The sequence below is a fragment of the Argiope bruennichi genome, chromosome 9 (genome assembly GCF_947563725.1).
Source record: "Argiope bruennichi chromosome 9, qqArgBrue1.1, whole genome shotgun sequence".
Taxonomy (NCBI): Eukaryota; Metazoa; Arthropoda; class Arachnida; order Araneae; family Araneidae; genus Argiope; species Argiope bruennichi.
In genome coordinates, this window is record NC_079159.1 from 102,379,190 (window position 1) to 102,404,310 (window position 25,121).

General features: G+C 27.4%; 1 protein-coding gene across 1 annotated transcript in view; it reads left to right on the plus strand.

Moving 5' to 3' along the window:
- Window positions 1-1,537: 1,537 nt before the first annotated feature.
- The window catches only part of LOC129984104 (uncharacterized), a 39,822-nt gene continuing 16,238 nt past the window's right edge, over window positions 1,538-25,121 (plus strand). The window contains exons 1-6 of the mRNA XM_056093884.1: window positions 1,538-1,557; window positions 10,395-12,819; window positions 13,645-13,720; window positions 14,145-14,922; window positions 17,737-18,036; window positions 20,866-21,030. Of these exons, the coding sequence (XP_055949859.1) occupies window positions 10,403-12,819; window positions 13,645-13,720; window positions 14,145-14,922; window positions 17,737-18,036; window positions 20,866-21,030 (3,736 nt within the window). The 5' untranslated portion in view covers window positions 1,538-1,557; window positions 10,395-10,402. The remainder of the gene's footprint in view (window positions 1,558-10,394; window positions 12,820-13,644; window positions 13,721-14,144; window positions 14,923-17,736; window positions 18,037-20,865; window positions 21,031-25,121) is intronic.

The following is a 25,121-nucleotide window of genomic DNA, read 5'->3' on the forward strand; positions in this document are numbered from 1 at the left end:
TTATGCTACTGGCTATTTTGTTAAAAAATATTTGTCATCTGATGATTGTTTGACATGTCAAAAATTATAAGTAGATAAAAACAAAAATTTTAGATAAACACACATTTTATTTTATTTTTTTACATTTGAAGTAATATGATTATGTTAAATATGGGTTAAACTGGCCAGTAAATGATGTATTTCAATATTTTGTAAAATTACATGAATGCTTTATGACTAACTTGCACTTATTTTATGAAAAAGAATGTATAAGTAAAAGATTTGCTGGTATTTTGTAGAAAATAAATATGGACTTTCTTGATAATCATGAAGAGCACAAAGAGAAAGTGCAAATATTTTTTATTTCTTCTTTTGTTAGGATGATGGTAAAACATAAAGTAAAAACGGCGAACAATGATTTGAAACCCAATTTTAATTATAAAAGAAAGGTGAAATATTTGTGACTTGTTTTTTGGAATGTTCCTTATTTGTAATATTTTATTATGTGTGTCCAATAAATTTTGTTTTATAGTATTTTAAGTCTGACATTTATTATAACATCTTGGTGCAAAGCTAAATAACATTTTTTCCCTATGGTTAAAAAAGATGATAATGAATTTTACAACTGAATTTTTCTTTACCATAATTACATTCCATTAATTTGTATATCTTTAAAAAATGCCTGAGAATTTAGGAAAAATGAATTTATTACTTCAATATAATCTGAACAGATGGTACAAAGTTAAATTAATCTCTCTAAAAGATAATTTCCTGGGGTTAATTTGTTAAAATTATATTTGGACAAAAAAATTTTTGAGAAAAGAATAAAAAGGAATTAATTTGAAAAATACTTTATGTTTTGAATTCTTTATCCTCGTATTTTAAAATATTCATATTCTACGAAAGGGATAATTATTTTCTGTTCATACGTAAAAAAATAGATATGATTTTATTCAAAATAAACTTAATACTTTTTAAATGAAATTTCTACTTGCTTAAAATTATTAATTCTCTACAAAAAATGAAGCTCAAAATAGTGGGGAAAGGATGCTGGATTGGAATTTTTTTTTTAAATAGTCATGGAATAGATTATTCACACTGATGAATGAGGAGCAAAACTAACTTGAGATTTAAGTATTTCGATATCTAAAAATAAAGAACAAAATCTACTCTAGTCTGTTAAAAAACGCTGAAAGGCACCTTATATTGATGACTAAATTACTTCTGCTCCTAAATTTCCTAATTGCCGAAACATGATAAAAATTTAGAAAGAATAAAGATAGCAATTGTAAAAAACTTTTTAGATCGTTGTCATGGCGACAAGCATCCTCTCCTGTCGTGATGACGTAACGATGACGTAATCCGATGAATTCAATTGCGGAAAGTTGATGGCTCTTGCTAAAAAAGTTTCCATTGATGTCTATGAGAATGAGACCTCTGTTTCTCCTTCTCTGTGTAAGAAACACTCGAGTTCTTTTTCTTCCGGTGGCGATGGACGAGTGAGGTCGTACGCGTTTTACGTGCTCTCTTTACTTAGCCTTTTTAGGCTTTAGCCATGTTTGGACGTCCCCATCTCAGGTGAAATCTGCTCCTAATTAAATCTTATCCCATTTCTGTAAATATTGAAATGTTTGTTTAATTATATGTAGTCTTAATAAATTAATTGTTTGCCTATTTCTGGTATTATGAGTCTCTTTTTTCAAAAAATTTCCACTTTACCACTAGATGCCTTCTTGCGTATATATTTTGTAGAATGGGGGTGTGCATTTCGTAGCTATTTGCTTTATATTTCAATTAGAATACTAATTATTTAAAAATTAAGTAGAATTATGCCCCTTTCTATCCATAATTTCCGAAAATATTACTGCATGAAACTCGGTTTTATAAAAATTTAAAATCTAAAAGAAATTGTCTCTTTAATGATGCCAATTCTATTTCTTTTTTTCTCATAATAAAGATGAATATATGTGCCTGAATATATATATGAATGCTATTCATACTTGAATGATTGACCTAGAACTGCCAACATGTCTTTTTTATGTATTTTCAAAGCTAGTAATGTGCACTTCTAAATAATTTGATATTATAATTAAAATGTTAGTAAATTAAAAAGTAAGTAATGTTTTAATAATTTATCATCTTAATTTATGTATATATTATTGTACAAAACATTTTGCACCATTATATAATATAAAAATATTATCTTTAATTTAGTTGTTAGGTATTTTTTTTTTTCTGAATTTTAACAATTTAAAATAATTTTGCATAAGTTTTGATTTTTGCATTGAAATGGTTAGTGTTTCCATTATTTCATCAAACTAATCGCATTAGTTTCTTCCGTCGCTGAAGGTGAAGGAACAAGGATTCGGTTTAATATTTATGTCTTCATGGAGGAATATGCAACAAAGCTATATCAAAGCAAAAGTCAGAAGACAGATGAATTAGACAGTTATGTTTTAATAGCACTGTGATGTTCTGAATTGTAACTCATTATGATGGGTTTTATTATATATAATGTTCACAGAGGACATAAGGTTATTAAAATAGGACGGTTTTTAATCAGTGATAATTTATTGCTTAAAAAATTTGTTGGCGGAAAAATGAGCAGGAATTTATTTGTAAGAGATTTAATTGAAATAAACGCAACCAATATATCGTTAAACTAATAAAAAACTATCGTCAATTAAAAATTAAGCAAAATTTTTGCGTTTTTCCGCTATAACTTCTGAAAATATTACAGCACAAAATTGATTTTTACATCATGTTGAAAATCAAAAAAAAAAAAAAAAAAATCTTTGCAATGATACTTACGTTTTAATCAACTAATTAAATTTCTTCTTTTAACGAATTTTTTAAAAAATCTATACTACTATTATAAATGTGAAAGTTTGGATGGATGGATGTTTGTTACTCAATCACGCCAGAATGGCGAAACGGAATTTGATGAAATTTGGCACAGAGATAAATTATAGTCTAGAATAGGACATAGACTGCTATTTATTCCACTTAATTCAGAGGTTAATTTTTTATTAATTAAAAACTAACTTTCCCGCTGAAATTTTTTTTTATTTCCCCACCGCCAAATGAGTAAGGCTTCAGTTTTTTTCCCACCCTAATGAGGTTAGGCTTAACATATATCCAACCGATTATTTCAAACGATTCTGTATATTTTTTTAGTGTTTGATGCATCTAAAATTAAACATTGTAAATTAATCGATTTGTTCACGATGAATCTGAGAAAATTTTGTTGAAAATTCTTGAGATATTACATAAATTAAGAAAGATAATCTGTAATGCCCATAAATGCTCAGCGACTCTGTTTTCAGTACTCATGTTAAAAAAAACGTTTTGTTTCAGTAAAAAATGTTCTTATATTAATTGCAGTTTAATCATGTTCACTTTAATTTAAAGCATGAATTCTACGGCAACTAACAGAAAATTAGAGAGATACATATGAAGTTATGACTGAAGCCTTTTATAATATTATGAGTGAATTATATGACTATCAAAATTTGAAGCTTTAAAATATTTTAATGAAAAAAAACTATTAAAATAGGAATTACATAAAATATTTAATTGTTAAAATTTTAACAAGCATTAAGATTAGTGAGCCGGCTGGTCGCCAAAAGCAGGTAGTCTTAAATAAAATAAAGAATTCGTTTAAACAATCTAGAAGTTAGATTGTAATTTCATAACTTTAATTCATAATTTCCTGTGGATTTAAAAAAATTAAATTCCATAAATTATGCTTTGAACTTTTGCACATTCGTATGGTTTCCGCAAATATTTATTTTTCTGCAAATAAATAAATTTGATTTTTCGTAAAAAAAGTAAATTAATTATAAAGGAATTAAAATAGCGATGTACTATATTTTTAAGCAATATTTACAATACGATTTCTGTTTCTTTTCTCCAACAAGTTGGTCAAATAATATGGGTATTCGTACTTCAAAATTTTCTTTCAAATTTAAATGGAACTTAAATGATTTAACATTTCTTATTGATCAGGATCTAAGGATTAAACAAACTTTTCATTGCGATTTTAACAGATGTGAGTTTAATGTATTAAAATACAGCTGCATCGCTCAAAAGTCTTATTGTAATATAAAAGGCAGAAAACTTCAGTAAATGAACAATTGCTTTACTCAAATTATTTTATTGCATTTTAGATATAAACAAACAAAAAAAACCCACCACAAGTCATTTTTTTTATCAAAAAGTATATGAAATTCTAAGATTATTGCGTTACATAAAATCAATTATGGTACTTTGTTTTCAAATGTTCAATACAATATTGAGATATATATATAGGGTAGTTATAATTAAAGTTTCACTTTGAAATGGTCATAAAAGGAAAACTAAAGGACCAAATATTATCAAACTTGGTAATAGTTTAAAGAAGGTCATGGGAATTTCTTTTCTGCCAAAAAAGTTCCAAAACTCACCAACAAGGGAAAAATGACGCTGTATGCAATATTGTTAAACAAAATAGGACATGAAGACATCGGTTTAAAATGTGTTTAATCGATTCTGAAACGTGTTACAAAGCATATTCACTGTGTGTTATCTCAAAAGCACTGTTTATGGTGATAATTTAAACAATTTGGCAGAACTGAAAGAAGCGATACACCTTTCCTCCTGATATGCTAAGAGTTACTGTTGAGAATGCAGTAATGCGCTTTAACTTGCTTGCAGAAAATGGTGGACACTACCTTGAACAATCTTTACGTTTCAGAAGCGATTAAACACATTTTAAAACGATGTCTTCATGTCCTACTTTGCTGATTACCCAATATTGCATACAGCTCCATTTCTTTCCAGGTGTTGAGTTTTTGAACTTTTTTTTTTGGTGGAAAAGAAATTCCCATGACCTCCTTTAGATTATTACCAAGTTTGATAACATTTGGTCCAGTAGTTTTTCTTTCACGACCATTTCAAAGCAATTATAACCACTCTGTATATCAGAGAAGCAATTATTGTTCAAAGAATTCTGCTTATTCAGAAATGTATCAGATTTATATTTCTAGTCCCCCCCCCCGTTTTTACTGGTCTTTTCTCAACCTTACAGAATTGCTTTGTTCCCATCTTTTTTTTTTTTTTTTTTTCCCTTGCATACGAATTCTATCTCTTTGCGAAAACCAAAAATTATGCAGAAAGCAATTTGCAATGAGAACTGAGGGTTCATGTTTGAAAACCTTCCTTTATCTACTTCTTTTAATTTAATTAGCAAAACAAAATGTAAGAATGAAAAATCCACTTATTTTCACTTCATTGCTGGTGGTTTAGAAATTAAAATATTTTTGCTCGTGAGGCTCTATTCCAATCCATTGGTTTAATATTATAGAAAGTTTATCAATTAAATTCCATTACATACGAGAGAAGAAACAAATTAAAATTAATTTCCAATTTTTATTTCACTAACAAAATTTAATAAAAAGGATTTTTAAATCTGTTTTTATTAAACTTTTTTTTCAAATCTGGGCTCAAGATGCTCATATTTATTTAATGGCTGGCTAGTTACATTAACGCCCCGTTTTAAAGGAACAGTAGGACTATTTTGAGACGGACCTCGTAATTTTGATCCTCGGCCAGATGACGAGGACGGCGCCTGAGCTGCCCTCCTTCTCCAGGCTTACATACCACACCACCGGGCGGGTGGATCCAATTGATTTAACGTGCTCCAGACCCGCTTACACGACAGTTCTTTGATAGAATCAGGTCTCTAACCTGAAACCCTCCGGTTCGGAAGCCGAGATCTTACCACCGTGACCCCACTAAGTGTCGGGATACGATGCATATTTGTGTCATAGACTCAGGGTGGTACTTGGAGAGGGAATAAATGCTTTACATAAAGAAATTGCTTTTCTTCTTATTAATAAAAAGTACTAAGCATATAATTAGAATTATATGCTTGTTAAAAAATAACAAATTTTAAGGAAAATAATAATTTTCTATCATAACAGAATTTTTAAAAAAATTAAATGAAAGGGGAAAAAAGTGAAAGAAAAATGAATTCGAAGAGCGGGCATAGAACCTGCGTCAACTTGTTGGAAGCTCGACACTCTGACCACAAGACAAAATAGGAATTGTCCAAAGACGCAGTTTAAAGCCACATGTCTAGTCTTTAGTGTATATTCTATAATGATGCGAGTCCCTGCATGAAAGCCATGTGTATATCAGAACGAATAAGTCTGCGCCTGTCCAGGCCCTCCGACCGAATTTAGAATTTTGTTTCATTCATTTCTGTATTTTGGGAAAAGTTTTAAATAGATTAAAATATTTTCAAATTCTTGAAAATTATCACAAATTGCAAAGAAAAACAATATTTTTTTCTAAATGTATAATTTAAAAAAAATTTAAAAAGATTTAAAAAAAAGTGAAAGAAAACCGAATTCGAAGAGCGGGCACCGAATCTGCGTCAACTTGTTGGAAGCTTGACACTCTGACCACAAGACAAAATACGAGTCGTCGAAAGACGCAATTTAAAACCATATGTCTTGTCTTTTGTGTATATTCTATAATAGTGCGAATCCCTTCATGAAAGCTATGTGTATATCAGAAAGAATAAGTCTGCGCATGTCCAGACTCTCCAACCGAATTTAGATTTTTGTTTCCTTAATATCTGTATTTTGGGAGGTGTTTTAAATAAAAGATAGTAAAAAATTATTTTATTCATAATGCTTAAAAACTTACATACGATCCATCATTCTTAGGTGAATTTACCAAAACGTCGTCGAAAGATTCAGTCGAATTCCGTTTTATGTACGATATTAATGTAGAATTATAAAATGTAAATAAATTATAAGGGGGAAATTAATAAAAGAATCGTGGATTTCCTTCAACCTAAAACCGCGAAGGAACAACTTATTGACATTGCCGAAACTTAAGCGGCCTGAGTCGACACCTCTGAAAGAAAAGAAGCGGTATCGGCTGATCACCAACCCTCCAGGTGGAGGAAAGGAAATGACAGAAACACAAAACATTCTTCTCTTGTGTCCTCAGGGACCCCTTAAGTTGAAGTCATAAAGAGAAAAGCAGAAATCTGTAAATGGATTTAAAAGTGAACGGACCGGTTATTCTTTAAATTTCCGTATCATTAAATCCCATATCACCGAAATGGGAGTATTCACAAGAAAGTGTGACATCACCGCTCCGCTTAATGATATTTGACTTTCCGATATTTGCACTTGACAATGCTCTATCCCATAAAGATCATTTCTAATTGCCTGTGACATGTCCTTCTAATGGTATTCATTCTGTTCATTTTGCAGGCGCCATCTATTGGCAGAATATAGATCTAAAATGAAAATTATAAAGAAATGACATTTTTTAAAATTCAGCTTTTTTAAAAAATGCTTTACTCTAATAAATAAATAGAATTGAAAAAAAATCAAAATTAGAAAGTAAGCTGAAATAGATAAATTCAGTCAATCACACGTTACTTAAATTAGCAAATAATTAATTACAATTAACAGATTTTATATTTCATTCTACTTAATTTTGTTTAATTAATAGTATGATTGAAATAACAGATATGTGGTACAAATATTTAAAAATAAGAATTGCAAAATTATTGTTATTTAAAAAATCGTAGATTATGCATCTCTATCCGTTGCCTTCTTCAGATGCCGAAGGCATCACATGCTCAAATTTTTTGTCTACACGACAGACCGGCGCAGCCGGTTTGCAAAATTTCTTTATTATAAAATTGTAAACGTAAGCAATGATAGTGATTCTAAATGTTAAAAAAAAAAAAAAAAGTCTTCTCAGATATAACAAAACTGACCAGTAAAGATCATAATTTTAATGCAGGAAGTGGTAACGGTAACTGTTTTGCAGAATTGTTTATTTTGTCCGCCATCTTCATTGGCGACTTGGCATCCTTGGCGTAGCAACGGGCGCACTAAAGTAAGATTTCACCCAGAAATTTAATTCAAAAACATTTGGTGAGTTCTTGTCTTAAAAAAATTGCAGTTTTGGTGCCATCCTCTGTTATGTATCTGTTTTTCTTATATGACCAGTTTGATATTTTGAAGGCATTAAGTCTTTGTGCAAATATTAATGTTTTTCAAAGACAAAGTTTTTTTCTTAACTTCTTAAGATTAGAGATGGAAGTTTTGATTATTGTTCTAGTAGCATCACATTACAGTAGCAAAAATTAATGCTACTGTACCAATGTCTTTCCATGTGTATACTTGATGCTGTCTCTCAAAGGGGGATTAGAATACTAATGGAGACTAATACTAATTAAGAAAGTTGCAAAGACTATTAGTTTCATTAGCCAATAAGAAATAATTCATCTTTTTATTTCTGCATATAAAAAATAAGACATTTAGGTAGGAAATTTCTCTACCAAAAAGTTTGTGTTTCTATTCCTCTTAAATGAATCATATTTAAAATGCTTAATGTTATTGTATTTTACTGTTATATCCAGTCAGATTTTACATATCTTTCCAAAATCTGTGGATATCAGTGCTTAAATAAAATTGTACAAAACTAAATTATTTTAAGCGAAATAAATTGCTGACAATGGGTACATGGCTGATATTTTTGAAATTATGATCCTTTAGCACACTGAGAAAAGGGGTCTGTATGAAAAAAGTCTAATTAAAGGTCCTTCAAAAGTTATTCTTTTAGCTTGAGACTGATGAAGATATATGTTAAAATTAGTTTTTATATGACAATTTTTTTTAGATTTTATAAAATAATGAAAAACTGATGTATTTTCATTGTTCCATTGAAAATAATAGCATAATATTTAATCTGTTTTTCTCATTTGCCCGTATTTTTTTATCAATTTTTTTTATCACAGATAAATCAAGTATTTTTCAAATTACTTTTTACAAAATGAATAAATAATATGTAAATAATTCTGGAATTCATTGAGAGCTGTTCCTTGAGAATATACTTTTAATGTTGTACTAGATGGGCAAAGTGTGTTATTTGTATATTGTTATGTCACTATATCAACAAACATTTGTAAATTTCTCTATCAAAAATTTACCAATTTTTTTTTTTTTTTTTTTGCAAAAGTGAGCAAAATTCTAATTTGCTGTAACAGAACTAATCATATAATGAAGTAATTAATTTTTGACAACTTTAATATTGAAATTCTTTTTAAAATATCTGATGGAAATAGCCAAGTTTCACATTGCGACTAGTAGAATTGGTTCATGATTGTGTAACTACATCCATTTGATACATTTTCATTATTCCTGTGTAAAGGATATTAAATTTCCTATCTCTTTCAACAGAAAGAAACAAAGTGATCAAAAAAAGATTGGTTTGTGTGGTTTTTAAAAAATTATTTACAAAATATTTTAAAAGGAACTGAAGATAATTTGATTTTGTCATTATAAATCTTCATTGTACTAGAATATTCTGTTGTTTTAAAAAATTGGTTATTATTTTTATCTTTTCTTGAAAAAATATTTTAAGAATAAGCCTTATTATTATATCATTATTCAGTATAAATGCATTGTCGAGATAAATTATTTTTCAACTACCAAGTAATGTTTTAAGTACTATTTCTGATTTTTCATAATTCAGTGTCTTTAATTACTTTTTGTTTAAGATTAATTTACATGATATGGCGATAAAACATTTTTTATTATTTTTGAAAATTTATAATCCGCCAATGGGCTGTAAAAGATATAACCAGATATTCATCTTTCTTCTAATTTTGATTTTAGTAGTTAAAGATGAATGACTTTTCTGCAATATGCCTTAAGCCTTTTGATACAAGAAAATAAAATTAATGTGACTTAATAGAAGTCAAGACTTGGGTAATTGTATTTGTACTCACTCTACAGTGCATTTTAAAAATATCAATGTCCAGTTACTTAACTTTCACTACATGCAATCATTTTTAGAACACAATTACCTAAAATTGTTGAACAGTTATTCTTGTGCTATTGGTTCCACTAACAGAGAAAAAAAAAAGCTGTCCTTAATTATCGAATAAGTAGTTTTTCAGATACAAATGTGATTTTTTGAAAGAATAAAGGAGTTTTAACTTATCAATATTCTTCTAGAATATTCATGGCTTCCTTTTTATTTATTCATATATAATCTCTTGCATTATAAATAATTTTTATATAAATTATATTAAAAGAATCAATTATTTATTAATAGTTTAGAACCATTGACACTAAAATGCTAATTCATGTGCTGAATGAATATGATTTCTTATTTTCAAAATCACTCATAAATATATTGTAAGCTCAGAAATTCAATGATATTTTTTTAACAAGAAGTTAAAAGAGCTCATCTGTGGGTTAAGCGACTTTGCTTTGAAACAGTATATATATATATTTTATTCTTGCCATCTTGGGTAAGAGGAAGTTAAAAGGAATGCTTAAATTTATCATATAATATATTTATATTGATCATATAATAGATATGTTATTTTTCAGAGTTGAAGATGAGCCCAGGAAAAGCCAAAAATTACACCCGACCAGTTATCAGCAATGCAAAGGAAAAGAAAAGATCTGTTAAAAGAGTCAAGAAGATGCAAAAATGTCTAAAAACTATTTGTGATCCATTATCTAATGAAATAATATTGAGTGATCAAATATTAAGTAGTGCAAAACAAAATACTCATATTTTACCTCCATTTGTCAGATTGAAGAGGTTGGATTTTGGCATAACTGATCCAAATTCTTTATATAAACTTTCAATTCCAGTGACTGAAAATGGAGAAATTATTAAATCCTCTCAAAAGAAAACAAAAATTAAAGAAAAAAATAAAATTTTAGAATCTGCATCTTCTCCTGTTAAAAACAGTTCGGAAGTATTAAATCAAATATGTGCTTCAACTTCTGCAATACTATCTTCATCTAAAAATGATATTAAATTGCTTAAAGAAAAAAAATTGTACCATTCAAATTCTGATACTGCATTGCCATTTTCTAGAAATACTATTCCTCATATTGTTAAAGAACTAAATGATACTTCTTCTAATCAAATTTGTATTAAAAATGATGAACTTTGCAATTCAATTTATAATCATGCTTCTTTAGATAATGACGATTGCCTTTGTAAGATAAATTCTAGTAGCTCATTAATGTGTGATATAAATGATATTATTAGTTTGAAAACTAAAAAATATATTTGCAATTGTGATACTTGTGTACCTGCTATATTAGATGCTTCGGTGATTGCTGATGCTTTCAAGTTTTACAAATGTCACAAAAAAATATCAAATTTATCTTCAGGTACTAATGATTTTTCCATTAACCAATTATCTCATTCAAATTATTTAAATTCTGAAGCAGATAATTCATGTAATGAATTAATAGGGGCTGATGATTCTTTTCCGATCACTGAAGGAGAAGTTCCTCAATCTTTAGCAGCTGTAACTTCCAATTCAGAATTGAGAGCTGTTATGGAACACATCACTGCAACATCAGATTGTGTAGAGTCTCGTAGTATTAGAGAAATTTCAGATTATACCCATTATGCTGGCTCAAATGCAATTTTAGAAAATCCTGGCTTTAATAGGATTTACATGCAAAGTATTCAAGAAGAGAAGCAAGAGAAAGTAGAAGTTTTATCAACAGTTAAAGATATTGACTTCTCAAATGGTGAGATAAATAACTTTCAGACTAATAATGATCTTGATATAAAGATTTGCAATGTTCGAAGTTATTCTTCAGAACAAGTTATTCAGTGTGTAATGGGAGGCAATGAACTGATAAATGAAATGTCCATAAATAATGAAACTGACAAATTTTCTTTTTTTTCTAATTATGAACAAGATTCAGCCATTGAATGTGAAGATTCAGCCGTTGAAAGGAGACAACCTGCTGAAAAAAGTAGTGTGACTATAGAAAAAGCAGATGTAGTTTCAGTTTCTGGATTAATACAAATAAACTCTAATCAACCTTCAAATATTCTGAACTGTGACATTTCTAAATCAAATTCTTTGACTATAAATGAAGAAAAAAGTACTGCTTCCTTAATGGAAAATTCTGATATATTAGACAAAGATGTTCAGTCTCCAAATAAAGGATCTTGTACAATTACAGCCCAGAACTCACTCTGCATAACATCTGATCATCGAATTCAAAGCAATTCAAAAGACCAAGCAATAAAAAATATTGCTTCTAAACATAAAAATGAAAAAAATGAACTTTCCCAGAATGATGTAGGAAACTCAACAAATGTAGGTTCTGAATTTGAGTGGGTTTCAAGTGCAAAACATGATGAACAAAATTCTAACTCAAGAGGCTTTCATAAAACTGACATTTTGTTTGATGAGTTGGATTATGAACCATCAGAAGTAGGTGAATTTGAAGTGAGTGAGAGTGAATCAAATAATGGTGAAATAGACACAAATGAAAATCATTTAGATATTAGAATATCAGCTACTGCAAAACAAACCATTAACGAAGTTAATAAAATTCAGCTCAACAATGATGATAGTATTTTTAGACATTCTTTTGCAGAGGAGCCTGAAAAAGATTCTCTCATGATAAGATCCGATGATGAAGAAGACAATCAGTTATTCAATAAAACTAAAATTTCATTCAATAATGATTCAGTGGAATCTATTCAACAAAATGGTATGTTTGTTAATCAAACTGCTAATTACTCACCTCTAAATGATAATGATAGGTGTGAGGACTTTCATTCTAGTTCACACATAAATTCTGGTCAAGCTAACTTTTCCAATTCTGCTGTTTCTGACTCTATAGATACTTTGCAAGAAAAAAATGCAGAAAATTCAAATACGGAATTTGATGCAATAAATGATCATAACGTCCAAGAAATAAATCTTAACAGAAGTATTAACTCTGAAGATGACTCTGAAAGTGATAGTGAACATTCATTTAAAAGGTATTATGTATTTAATATAATTTTTAATTTATAATTTCTATGTTTTTAGATTTTTCCTAATGTTCAGAACAAATTTCATTTTATAGTTTATGAGACTTTAGTTGCAAATGCTGATGAATTCATGTTGTTTTTTGAAAAAATATTTTTATTAATTCTTAAACTGATAAAATCAAAATCTTTGTTCATGCAATCAGATTGTAAAATCAAACTTTCAATATCATAATTTTATGATCCCAAGCAAAATTCAAAATTACCTTACTCCATATTTACTACTGGCATAATAAAATTTAATATTTCAATATTATTTTATTAGCTATGCCTTGAGATGGATTATGTCCTCTACTCTGTTAGTGCCATACATCCAATGAAAATTCTTCAGCTCAGAAATTACCACTGCTGCATACGATAATTATCAAAAGATTGATCTCTCCTTATAAAAATATTCATCAGAATATTTGCATATCTTCTTTCGAAGAGCGGTCTTTTATGAAAGAAAATACTTTGAATAAGCGAGATATATTTTTGTCTAAGCCACAAAAAGTGAAATCAAAACTCATAACTCCCCCCCGCCCTCCATCTTTTCTAGTTTAAAGGGCAAATTTTTACAGATCATATAGAATAGTCTGGCCTTCTTTTACAATTTAAACTATGGAATTTTTTTTATTTTTATATAATTTAAGGGTATAAAATAATATTCTTATACAGAACTGACTAAAGTTTGTTGAATTTTTAAATTTTTCACATGCTTTATTGTTCTTTTCTGTTTGGCTCTTTTTTTTTGTTGTTATTGTTTGTTTGTTTAAACTATTATCTTTTCTAATGTAGGAAAAATTCTAATAGCAATCAAGGAATTAATTCTGTGATGGAAGAGAATTCAGTGGATAAATTTAGTCAAGTCAAGGTATTTTTGAAATTGTTTTTATGATTAGAATTTGAACATGACAATATTTATTTTGATGATTAAATTCTCTTTGTAGAAGTAATTAACTGATAGTTTATATTGTGTAGTATTAGAAATGCTGTGACTTTTTTAAACTCATAGAAATTTCATAAGCATGTATTCCCCATGATAATACAGGATTTTAATATTTTCAAAGTATAAATATTAGTTAAATAATATAAAAAATTTTCTTTTATACAAATTAGTCAATCTGTTAGTCAGCCTTATAGTGAATTTGAAGCAAATTTATTTCAATTTTTTTTTTAATTTCTAATATTGAATTATGAATTAAAAATTAAGAGAAACTGGAGAAAAATTTCTATTTTCTAGTACAATTTTAAAATTCTGTTTTCAGAACTGTCTTTAATCATTTATTAATTTTTAGGTGGATTCTTCAATAAAAACATTGGAAGAAGTGTTACTTTCAATTGAGGAAAAGTGCAAAAATGGTAAAATAGATGATGCCTTGCAGATTGCAAATAATTACATTCCGATAAGCAATTATTCAGTGCAAAAGAATATATTTGTAGAATTATTCATAAATGTAATAGAATCATTCCGTGATTCAGATCCTCCACTGATGGAAGATTTTTGCTTAGATATTATGAAAGATACCATGGGAATATTTTATGAATTAAATTTATATGAAACTGAATTATGTTCAGACATTATCATTGAATGCTTAAGTATGAATCTTACCTTTCCATTTGGACAGCAACTTTTTGCCATTTGTCAGAAGAATAATATCATTATTGATCCAACAGCAGTAATGTTGTACATAAATTTCATTAAACCCTCAGAAATGTCTTTGATTGAAACAATCTCATTTTTAAATTTCATTTGGAAATGCAAAGTCTCTCCTCCCAAAACTATTCTAAAGGAAATGTGGAATCTTCTCTTTCAAGATAAAGAAGATACATCACCTTCTGTAATAACTGAAATTTGTACATTATTGTGCAATGTTGATTCTTCAGAAGTCGATAAAGAAGACCTAAAGAATTTCTTAAAATTGTGTATTGAGAAAAAATTTTGGTCACAAATCGTTCACCTAATTTCTGCCTGGGCAAAGAAAGGTTCCCTAATTGCTTGTTTGATTGAAACATTTACATCTCAACTTGAAGATATTGGGTTTTATTTTGAGGAACTGGCAAAAGAAATTTATGGTAAGATTATAAGCTATCCCTAAATTTCTTTAATAATGCATTCTACAAAGCAATATGCTATGTAAAACACGTGCTTAATTTGTTTGCATAAATCATAGAAGTGAAAAGATTTATGGTATGTGAAATAAATAGCAATAAATTTTTTAAATGATATAAGTTAATTCAGTTACTTATTGAAATAAATTTTATGTTAAAGTATTATAAATACCAAATGTGATAGTCCTGTAATACTTTTCAGATAAATGTTATTTTTTTACACTATACTTGAATAGTTTGATTATTTTACATGCTAATTTATCTTTTTTTCTTATCTAGAAACTAAATTAGTGGAATAATTTTTGTTTTATTGATTTGTTTTTCTATTAATTAATTTAAAAATTATTTTTGGAAGAAGTCAATCTTCCACATGGTGTCTAAATATTTTAACAAATTTATGTATTCTTTAAGCTTGATTTTATTTATTGTGGCAAAGAATAAGTTATGAAAACAAATAAATTTTTTTTAAAAAATGCAAAGCAAAGGTATAACATTAAAAATAACAAATTTTATATCCAATAGCAGTTTAAAGAGAAATGGGCAGAATGGAATATTTTTTATCTCTATAACGAAAATATTAAATATAGTTTTCTAAAAAATATTTTGTAACATTTTCAAATAATTTTTATGAAAGGGAACAATAAGTTTTAGATGCAGGAAGTGTATCCAGAATTATTGGTTTAGGATTTTTAAAATATAGATTTTTTTTGCGGCTCATTAGTCATTAATATTACCACAGATGTAATCTATAGAGTAATTTGACATTTTCATTTTTACTTTCTCTAAGAAAAAGTTTTGTGATCATCAACAAAAACCTACCCCAAAATTTTGTTGAAATTCCTTGTTTTACTGAGGGAAACTTTCATTTGATTTTGAAAAAAATTAATATTACATTTTGGAATCAGGTCTGTGAACATAATTTAAAAATGCAATAAGTTAGAAAGATGAAATTTGGTGTGCTATCTTTTCACTAAAATTGTATATTGGTATTTTTCTTTGGATCTTGCATATAAAAGAACTTGTGTTTTTATTGTTTGTTTGTGTGTGTGTATGTGAGAGAGAGAACAGGTAATTCAAAACTATAAGAATATTGATAGATGAAATTTAGGATATAGTTTTAATGCCAAATTGCAAAATAAATTTTTTCACCTAATTCATCAGCAGATTAATGGTTTATTTCTGTGTATGTTGATTTAAATAAGTTGCAACTTCAATTAATGAAATTTGGCAATATTTTGCAATTTAAAAGGATAATACCTATCATCTAGTCAGTCCATTTAAAGTTTTCCAAAATTTACATATATATATATTTATTTATTATATTTTAAAGTGCAAAGCATAACATTTTGCATTAATATACAAGACATCTGAAGTGAGGACACTGACTAATGTTTGATTTCATTAATCCAACAAACTGAAATTTGTTCAGGATATAAGAGTTTTCCAGTAATTTTATAATCTTAAAATTTCTTAAATTTGTTATGGTGGTATTTCAAAAATGCTTAATGTATTTTCTTTTATAGAATTATAAGCTTATACAGGATTAAATTTTAAAAATATTCAATCAAATCTAGCAGACATAGCTGAAAGCATTTGTTTAATCCAAAGAAATAAAAATTGCAAAATAAATCTAAACATTCTTAAATGTAATTGAAAATTTTTTTAAAAAACATCTTTACCAACAAAATTTATGTTGACTAATAAAATGCTTTATTCTGATTAAAAAAAAAAAAAGGTTTAAAAATTTTATTGTAATAGTCATTTGATAAGAGTTTTGTCCCATGTTTATAAACCTGCTTGTAAATGAAAAATTTTCTAAATTTTTGCATGCAATCTTCACAAAATTGTATTATTGTAGATATTTCAATAAAACAAAAAGAATTTCTCTTTTTTAATCATTACATTAACTGATGTACCATTCTGGATGAAATTACTTTCATTTTTTATATTAATTAAAATTTACTATTTAATAATAAATTTTCACCAAATCTTTGCTAAAACCTTCATAACGCTTCAGTATTTGTAAGAAAAACATGAAGTGCTCATAATTAATAGATATAAAATAACAAGGGTTACAGTTATCACATGAAATCAGACATTAAGGTTTAAGTAATATAAATGTCAGTTACACGAAAATGAAAATGTATTTAATATGAATGCTCAAAAGAATACAAATTTATATACAAATAAATACCTTTTTAAAAGCATATAAGGTGCATTTTTATATAAAAAAATTATGTACAAAAAAAACCCAAAATCCTATTAACTTCTGCAAATTTATGAATATGTGTTACACAGAGCAACTTTTAAATATTTTACTATCTCAACAACAAAAAATGAAAAACACTAAAAGTTTTTTCCCCCTTTAACTTACCTATAATATTAAAGAATGAGGCAGAACTTATGCAATCATTTTGAGTGTCAGTTTGAAGACAAATGAAGTGATTTGGAATATTTATATCATTTTTATTAAAATAAAATGTGGCTTAATGTGAATTTGTCTTTCCTTTTAAAAAATATAGTTTAATTAATAAAAATTAAATTTATTTATTATTTGTTATAAAACTTTCATTAAATCCTTTCTCATTTAGAGTATATGTTTACTGCTTCAGAACAGTTATGAATGAAATTTGAAAAAATCTATTCAGTAGTTTGGATTTCTTTAGCATATTACCTATTTATGAAATTTAATTTATATTTCTTAGAATATAAATAGAGATATATGATATCTAACTTTGATTAAACATTTTTGATTTTTTTTTTTTTTTTTTTTTTCAGATCAAAATGACAATGTACCGATTCAAATGCGCTATATCTTTGGACAAATGGGATTGTGCCTATTCATGGAAGCTTCATCCAAGAAACATTATGACAGTGCTTTTAAAATCTTGTTAGTGTTTCACCATTACAATATCAACTATCTAGATTTTCAAGCACCAATGTATGATGCAGTTTCATATATAAAATCTGTTCCTGACCCTACTATGATTTTTGTGTTCCCATTTTCAGTAGCATTTACTGCTTTGGATATCTGTCTGTATTTAGAAAGACCAAAAGATGCATATATGATCTTTAAGAGTAAGTTGAATTATTTCTGTTGAAAACTATCTGATGTATCTATCATTGCTTGGATTAAAACACATTAATGTCTAAAATTTTTAACATAAAAATTACTTTTATATGGAATATTATAATACTTATAATCTTTTTATTGGCTGGAATGTTTTTTAATTAAAATAAAAATAACATCTGAACCAGATTGTTATATAATGAAAGCCAGATTTCTCCTAAAATATTAATATTTGTTATATGAGTACTTAAAATTTTGTTCTCAGTTAGAGGCTGCAGTGAATGTTTTAAAGCAATTTATTAATTTTTCATTTATTTGATCTTGATATAAATAATTAATCATTTAAACTTTTTTAATGATTTGATTAATTATACTAATATGTTCTGGTTACAGTTCTTCAGTAATAATAACTATCGTTATGAATTGTATGTAAATAAAATTGTGCAATGTTATAGTGTATAAAACTAATTTTGAAAAATTTATTAAAATAAAAATTATTATCATTAAATATTTTTAAAAAGACAGAAATATCAAAAATAAAAGTAAAGTCTTGCTGTTGTCTAGCAACAAAATATTTATAAATTTCATTAAATCAAAGGCATCTGCATTTATTTATTAAATTTTGAAAAATCAATAAAAATTGAAAAATTTACATATTTATGAAATTGGTATAATTGAAAAGGTAAAATTTTATATTAAGATGGTATAAAAATATTTCTTATTAGATACTTTGCTGTGCAATTGCTCCAGAAAAGCAAAAAAAGTTTTAATGCATTTTTAATTAATTGAATGCCTGATTAACTTTCATATTTTACAAAATGGACAGCATTATTTCACTTGCCTTAAATAGTAATTATGCAAAGTTTGATTGATATTGGCCTATTTATTTAGGAAACAATGTAGAACAAACAAATATGTATAGCCACAATGATTTTTATTTATATCAAGATAATGAAACAAAGTTTAAACTGAGATAGTCATTGAGCATAAAAAGAAGCAAAGCAATTACTTAGATCAAAATGCCACCAATTATTCTAATAAGATGCAGGTTGAGTTGAAAATAAATTATAAATACTATAATTGAATTTATAATAAGATTAATAACATCAGTAAATTTTAACATGCATATCCTTTCTATCATACAGAATGTTAAAGCTATCTTTTTCCATGATGTATGTTTGCCTTGACTCCCACAATAGATGCTATTTGCTGTTCTTAAAACATGAAAGGTTGAATCATCTCAAAAAAGACAGAGGGAAAATAATATAGATCATTATTATTTTTATTCTGTTGAATAATTCTCAATTGGAAACAACATGTTTGAAATAATTTTGTTTCCATGCCACCTATACAGGGATTGAGATTTGCATTTATATTGCACTAAGCATATCACCTCTTGGAAAAACATCAACATTGCAAGCTTCTTTTAAACTTTTCATATTATTGCTGCATGGCATTGATATCTAGAGGATTGCATGCATATTGATACTACTCTTTAACATGGATGTTATGATGGAAATAGATAAGTTTGTGCTATGGAGCCACAAATCCCATCTTACTTTTATTCTTATTAATGGCATTGTCTTAACTTCTATCATAGAGAATGGCACCTTACAGCATTTAACAGAAATATTTACTAAACATATTATTTAAATACTAATTGTGCAAAATTCGAATTTAAAAAAATTAAAGCCATTTTATGCAAGTTAAAAATTTGCAAGGCTATCTTCAATAGCTATTTCATGCTAATGTTTATAAATAGATCTTAAAAACTTTTTATCTGACCTTTATAATTACACACTAGTTTATTGGTTATAAAAATAATCACTCTGTTATGAATTACAGTATCTAAGGAGTAGGTGGTGCTGTATTTATTCACTTTTATTTTTATATGTTTCATACTTTTTCTGATGCAATACTCATTTCTGTTAATATCTTGTGCAATACATATGCATAAGCATGTGTGCTTGAAAGCTCTTGAATTTTCCCTTAACTAGGAGTAACATGATACTCGGCTAGTTGCAAGGTGCAAGCTTTTTTATTTTTTTTATTTGGGTATTTCAGAGTTATAAGATTCCCCTCATGAAGCATTGAAATGAGGCATTAACCAAATGAATGTCAACTTATTTTTGTCTTCTTTGTATTGTGTGCTAGTTGGTTTTTAAACCCAAATTTTCTAAATTACTTTTTTTTAATTAAAATTTTACTATAAATGCAAATTGTGGCTATATTGGGAAATTCGGCTAATGGTTGATCATTATTAATTATTAATTCTCATGTTTTAAATATAGATTCTCTGTTATTAGGGAAGATATTTTTTTTGGTACTTGCATCCTATAGTGGCCCCCAATTTTTATTTCCAAATAGTTGTGTTATGTATAGTGGAGCTAGTCTTGGTGTAATCTAAAAACTTTCATGTAAACCAGAGGGCTGTTGTAAGAAACAAGTATTGATTTTTTAATTAGTTTTCTTGGAAGATTCTTGAGAATAGTCCTTTGTCTTGATTTGATTTTGGTAGATGTACTAACTTTTTATATTCCGATCTGTTTTAAAAATTCTTTTTGTTTGTAGGTATTGTGGGAGTTTTTATCTAGTTTGATGATTCTTCTCATGACTTCATAATATAAAAAGTTATGAGCAATTTTCCTTATTAATGTTATTTTTGTAAAATAGGCTAAAAATCCATGTTGTACATACTAAAATAAAAAGTGATTTTACTGCTTTATTATGCTTTTTGAAAATAAAAGTATCATTTCCTTGAATAATATTATTTGATGCTATGCTCTATTTTTCTCTTTTTGTTTTGTTTTGTTTTGTTTATTAATCATCTCTTTTAGGTTTATCTTTAACTCTACCCAATGAATTTGAGGAAAGTCTGAAATTAGAAATTTGCAGGCAAAGATTTCATTATCTTTTAAAGATAACACTGGCTTTACAATCCAAAGATCCTCTTGTCAGAGGAATAAGTGCACTCCGCTCCCTTTTATCAATGGCTCAGAAAGGTATATTTTTTATTTATCAATATAATTCCATCTTTTTATTTATTATTGTTTGTCATTTTTTATTGCATTCTTATGATATTCTTATTTATGCTTAAATTTGTTTCAGTTTTTTGAACATTAAATTAAGAATAAATGATAAGGTTTGATTAATATAGTTAGTAAAACACAGCTGCATGATTTCATACCAAAAAAAGATTTAGTTTTAACTTTAATTATTTAGGAAAATATTTATAAGTAAATTTCAAATTGGATGGAAGAAATTATTTTATGCCTTATACTTGCTGAAAAATCAAAATCAGACTTATTAGTAGTGAAATTTGTGCTTTTATATACAGCTTTACAAATGTTTAAATCATTTTTCAAACAAATCATTCATAAACAAATCATTTTTCAATAGGATATAAGTTGAAAAAATGAAAGGACTTCTATGAGGGGCTATTTTTTGATTAATCAAACAAAAGAAGCATTATCAGAGTTGCCATGCCATCTTGAAAACAGGGAATTCAAAAATTGTCTTGAAAAAATCAGGAAAATTTGAAAATTTTCATAAAAACATGGAAAATACAGAGAATTTTAAATTTCTTATTTATTATTTCCCATCTAAAAATTGCCGATCTTTAACGATTGCAAGAATACTATTAGCAAGAAACAATACTATTAGTGATTGTATAATGCGGAAACCCACCCCATTTCTCTCTCCCCCTTTCTTTTCTCTGTATAGATCATTCCAGTTTCGATTTACAAGATAGTTGGTCTTTCTCCATAAGATTCCTGAATTGCAGCTAATGACCATGTGCAAGACTTCTGTAACTGTGTGAAAGAATTGAATAGATTTCTCTGATGGGATTAGTTACGTTCAATCTGCGGTAACAGTGTAGTGATATTTATTCAACTTGAGTTTATTGTATGGTTTGTTTATTATTTGAGAAACTCTAAACTTATTCAAAGTAGATTAGAGGATTATTTTGTTAAAATAATGAGCTGCTCAAAATCCGTATTTAATACAAATTGGACGGATAAAAAAAAATTAATTCTGATTTTGTGGAATGGGTTTCAGAAGTTCCACAAAATCAATTTGTTGCACACTGCTTACTTTGTAAGAAGGTAATAAGCCTAAGTAATATGGGAACACAAGCTATTACTAGTCATGTCAAAAGAGGAAATTGATGTGTCATTGATGTTGGACATCAAGTTGGACCTATCAAGTTTAGTTAGTAAACGGAATACAAGAAAAGCTGACACTTGAAATCCTAAAACATCAAATTTAGTGTCTGAAAGTAAACTGATTTCGAGCTTTTTGGTTCACGAACAATAATTTAAAGTTGAATTATGAGTATTAAACCTTGTTGCTTCACATTTTCCTTTAATGGATTCAATAATATATCAAAAATTTTTTCACATATGTTCACTGAAAGTGAAGTAACTAAAAAATATACTTTAGGCTGTACAGAAATATGGATTAGGTCCATTAGCTCCATGAAACTGATGGCTGAAAAATCTGCAAAAATTGATGCCCAGTTACTTGAATTGGCAAAAATGGATAAATACAAGAATAATAATCTTGCTTTGTAATATTTTTTGTTAAGTAATCATTAAATGATTTGTATCATGATAACAAAAATGTTTTGTGTTTTATTTCACTCCAGAACTTAATTTTGTGTGACTTACAATTAAAGAGCATGAGAGGTAATATATCCTCTCCCCTTAATATATAAATTGTGTCTTGCTAAAATCTAGTTAATAAATAAAGGGAAATTGTTTATTTTTCTGTATGTAAATATAAACCTTCTTTAGATATGCTATTATTTTGAATTATGTCAAATGGTTTCTTCCTTTCCTTTCTTTTCCAACTCCTTAAAACCATATCCATTACAACTAGTGTGTGAGTGCTCTCCGGGCATTTCATCTTTTCTTGAATATACATATACATAGAAAATACAGATAAATTTTTTCCCCAGATTTGAATGGCAACTCTGATTATATAAAATGTACAACATATATTTAATGGAAAGTAAATTTAGAATAGCAGAACATAAAATTTGCATAAACAATATCTTTAAAATTTGTGTGTATCATGTAAGTTTGAAAATCCTATGAAAACTTTTTCAATTTTATTTTCTTATACTTGGGGTTAAGGTTGAAATAAACACTTGATTTTTTATTAGGTCCTTGAAAAATAAGTAATGTACATCCATTATTCTTCAGAGAAAAGAGAAATCCAGTTTGTGAATTAGTTTTACCTTGAGAATTTCAACCAAGAAAAAAAAGGCACTGATAGGATAATTCTGTCGATAACTCCTTTCTGTATAATTTAGGGAGAGCAAGAATCGGGCAGTATTACCCCACAACAGCACAAGTAATCTTCAATAGATCCTGTAGTCGAGGAATATTACACTTATGATATTTATTATGCCTTCACAATGCTTATATCCAGAAATGAATTTGTCTTTGAAGTATGGGAGAGAGGTATTATTAATATAGCTCATGCAAGGAAATTTCAAATTTATTCTTTAAAAAAAGATGTTCCTCCAACAACAAGATTGCCAAAATTTTCTCCAGTGGGTCAGTAAAATGCTTTTATTTAATTTCATTTAGGATTGTGCCATACATTAAAAATGTTTTATTTAAATGCCTGGTTGATCTTAATGTATATAATCTGTTTAACAAAGCATGCAGTAAATGTTTGCAAATGAAGCAAAACTTTCATAATTCTACAGGAAAATTGAATTTGAGAAATGCTTTGTTTATCTCAATAGATGATTCATCAGTAACTTTAAAGTTCTGTTTATTTATTGAATAACAAAATGCAAAAAAAATTGTCAACATTTTAAAGAAATATGGATAGTTGTAACCTGCATTTTATCAATAGTTCATTTAGATATGGCAAAATAATATCCATTTGGAAAACTTCTTTTGTCCATTAACTCTTCTGTTCATTAAACTTAATAATATCCATTAAACTTCTTTTTGTCTAATGTGTATTATTTATCCAAAAATTTGCCAGTTAGTAAAGTACTTAAAATTTTGAGCAAGTGGCAAAATTTTGTTGCCACTTGCTGAAATTCTGCAAAATTCTGTTGGAGCTGTTGCTGAACTAGCAATCAAGAATATAGGTGTTACATGTCAAGGCTGTTGAAAAGAGCTGGTGTTCTATGACAAAATTAAATTGGACAGCTTTTTTGCAAACTACCTTTTGCAACCAGTTTGTTTGCAGGGAATGCTGGTTACATTTTATTTCAGTTAAATCACTTGGAAATAATATTTCCATCAAATTATCAGACTTCAATGTTGATTTAATAGCCATTAATAAACATTTGGCTTTATATTAATTGAAAATATGCGGCCAAATATAGAATCCCAAATCACAAAAGAAATATATGAAGTGAAAAAAGAAAGAAAAGAAAACAAACAAAAAAGTTCATGCAATAAATATATTGAAAGCATGGGTGACCAAAGATTACAGTCTTAAACTGGTGAAAATATGAAAAAGAAGCACCTCAGAAATGAACTAAAGGACTTAAAAATAAAAAAGAGGAAAATTGAAGTGAAGGTCTGCTGGAAAAGACAACAAATAAAATTAAAAAGTCAGAGAAGACGAGGTTTTCAATATGTAGCAAATATTGGAATTGAAACTTTCACAGAGTAACATAAAATGTGAATTATAATATTTTAATTGCATGCTGATTATCAATACATTAGCTTAACTGTAAATATAGGATTGTTGATTTGTATCTGTTCGTTATATTTTTTTTAATTGCCTAGCAACGGCCAAAAATAATGTTAGGAACTCTTGTGTATAAATTTTTTTTAATTAATCTTATTTCAACTGAAGTATGAATGTATTTGTGAAACGAACCTCCATTAATAGTTTATATAAAATTAGCATCTAATAGTAGTAACATTCAAGATATATGCAATATGATTTCTAATGTCAATTCGAACTGTAAGTTTTGATTTATTCTCTACAAGTTGAGCATAACATTTCATAGTAATCTTTATTTGGAACATTTTGAAGTGAGAAATTAATGGACATTTGAATGTTGATAGTATTTTTTATTTTTATTTATTTATTTATTTTTACTAAAATGTGG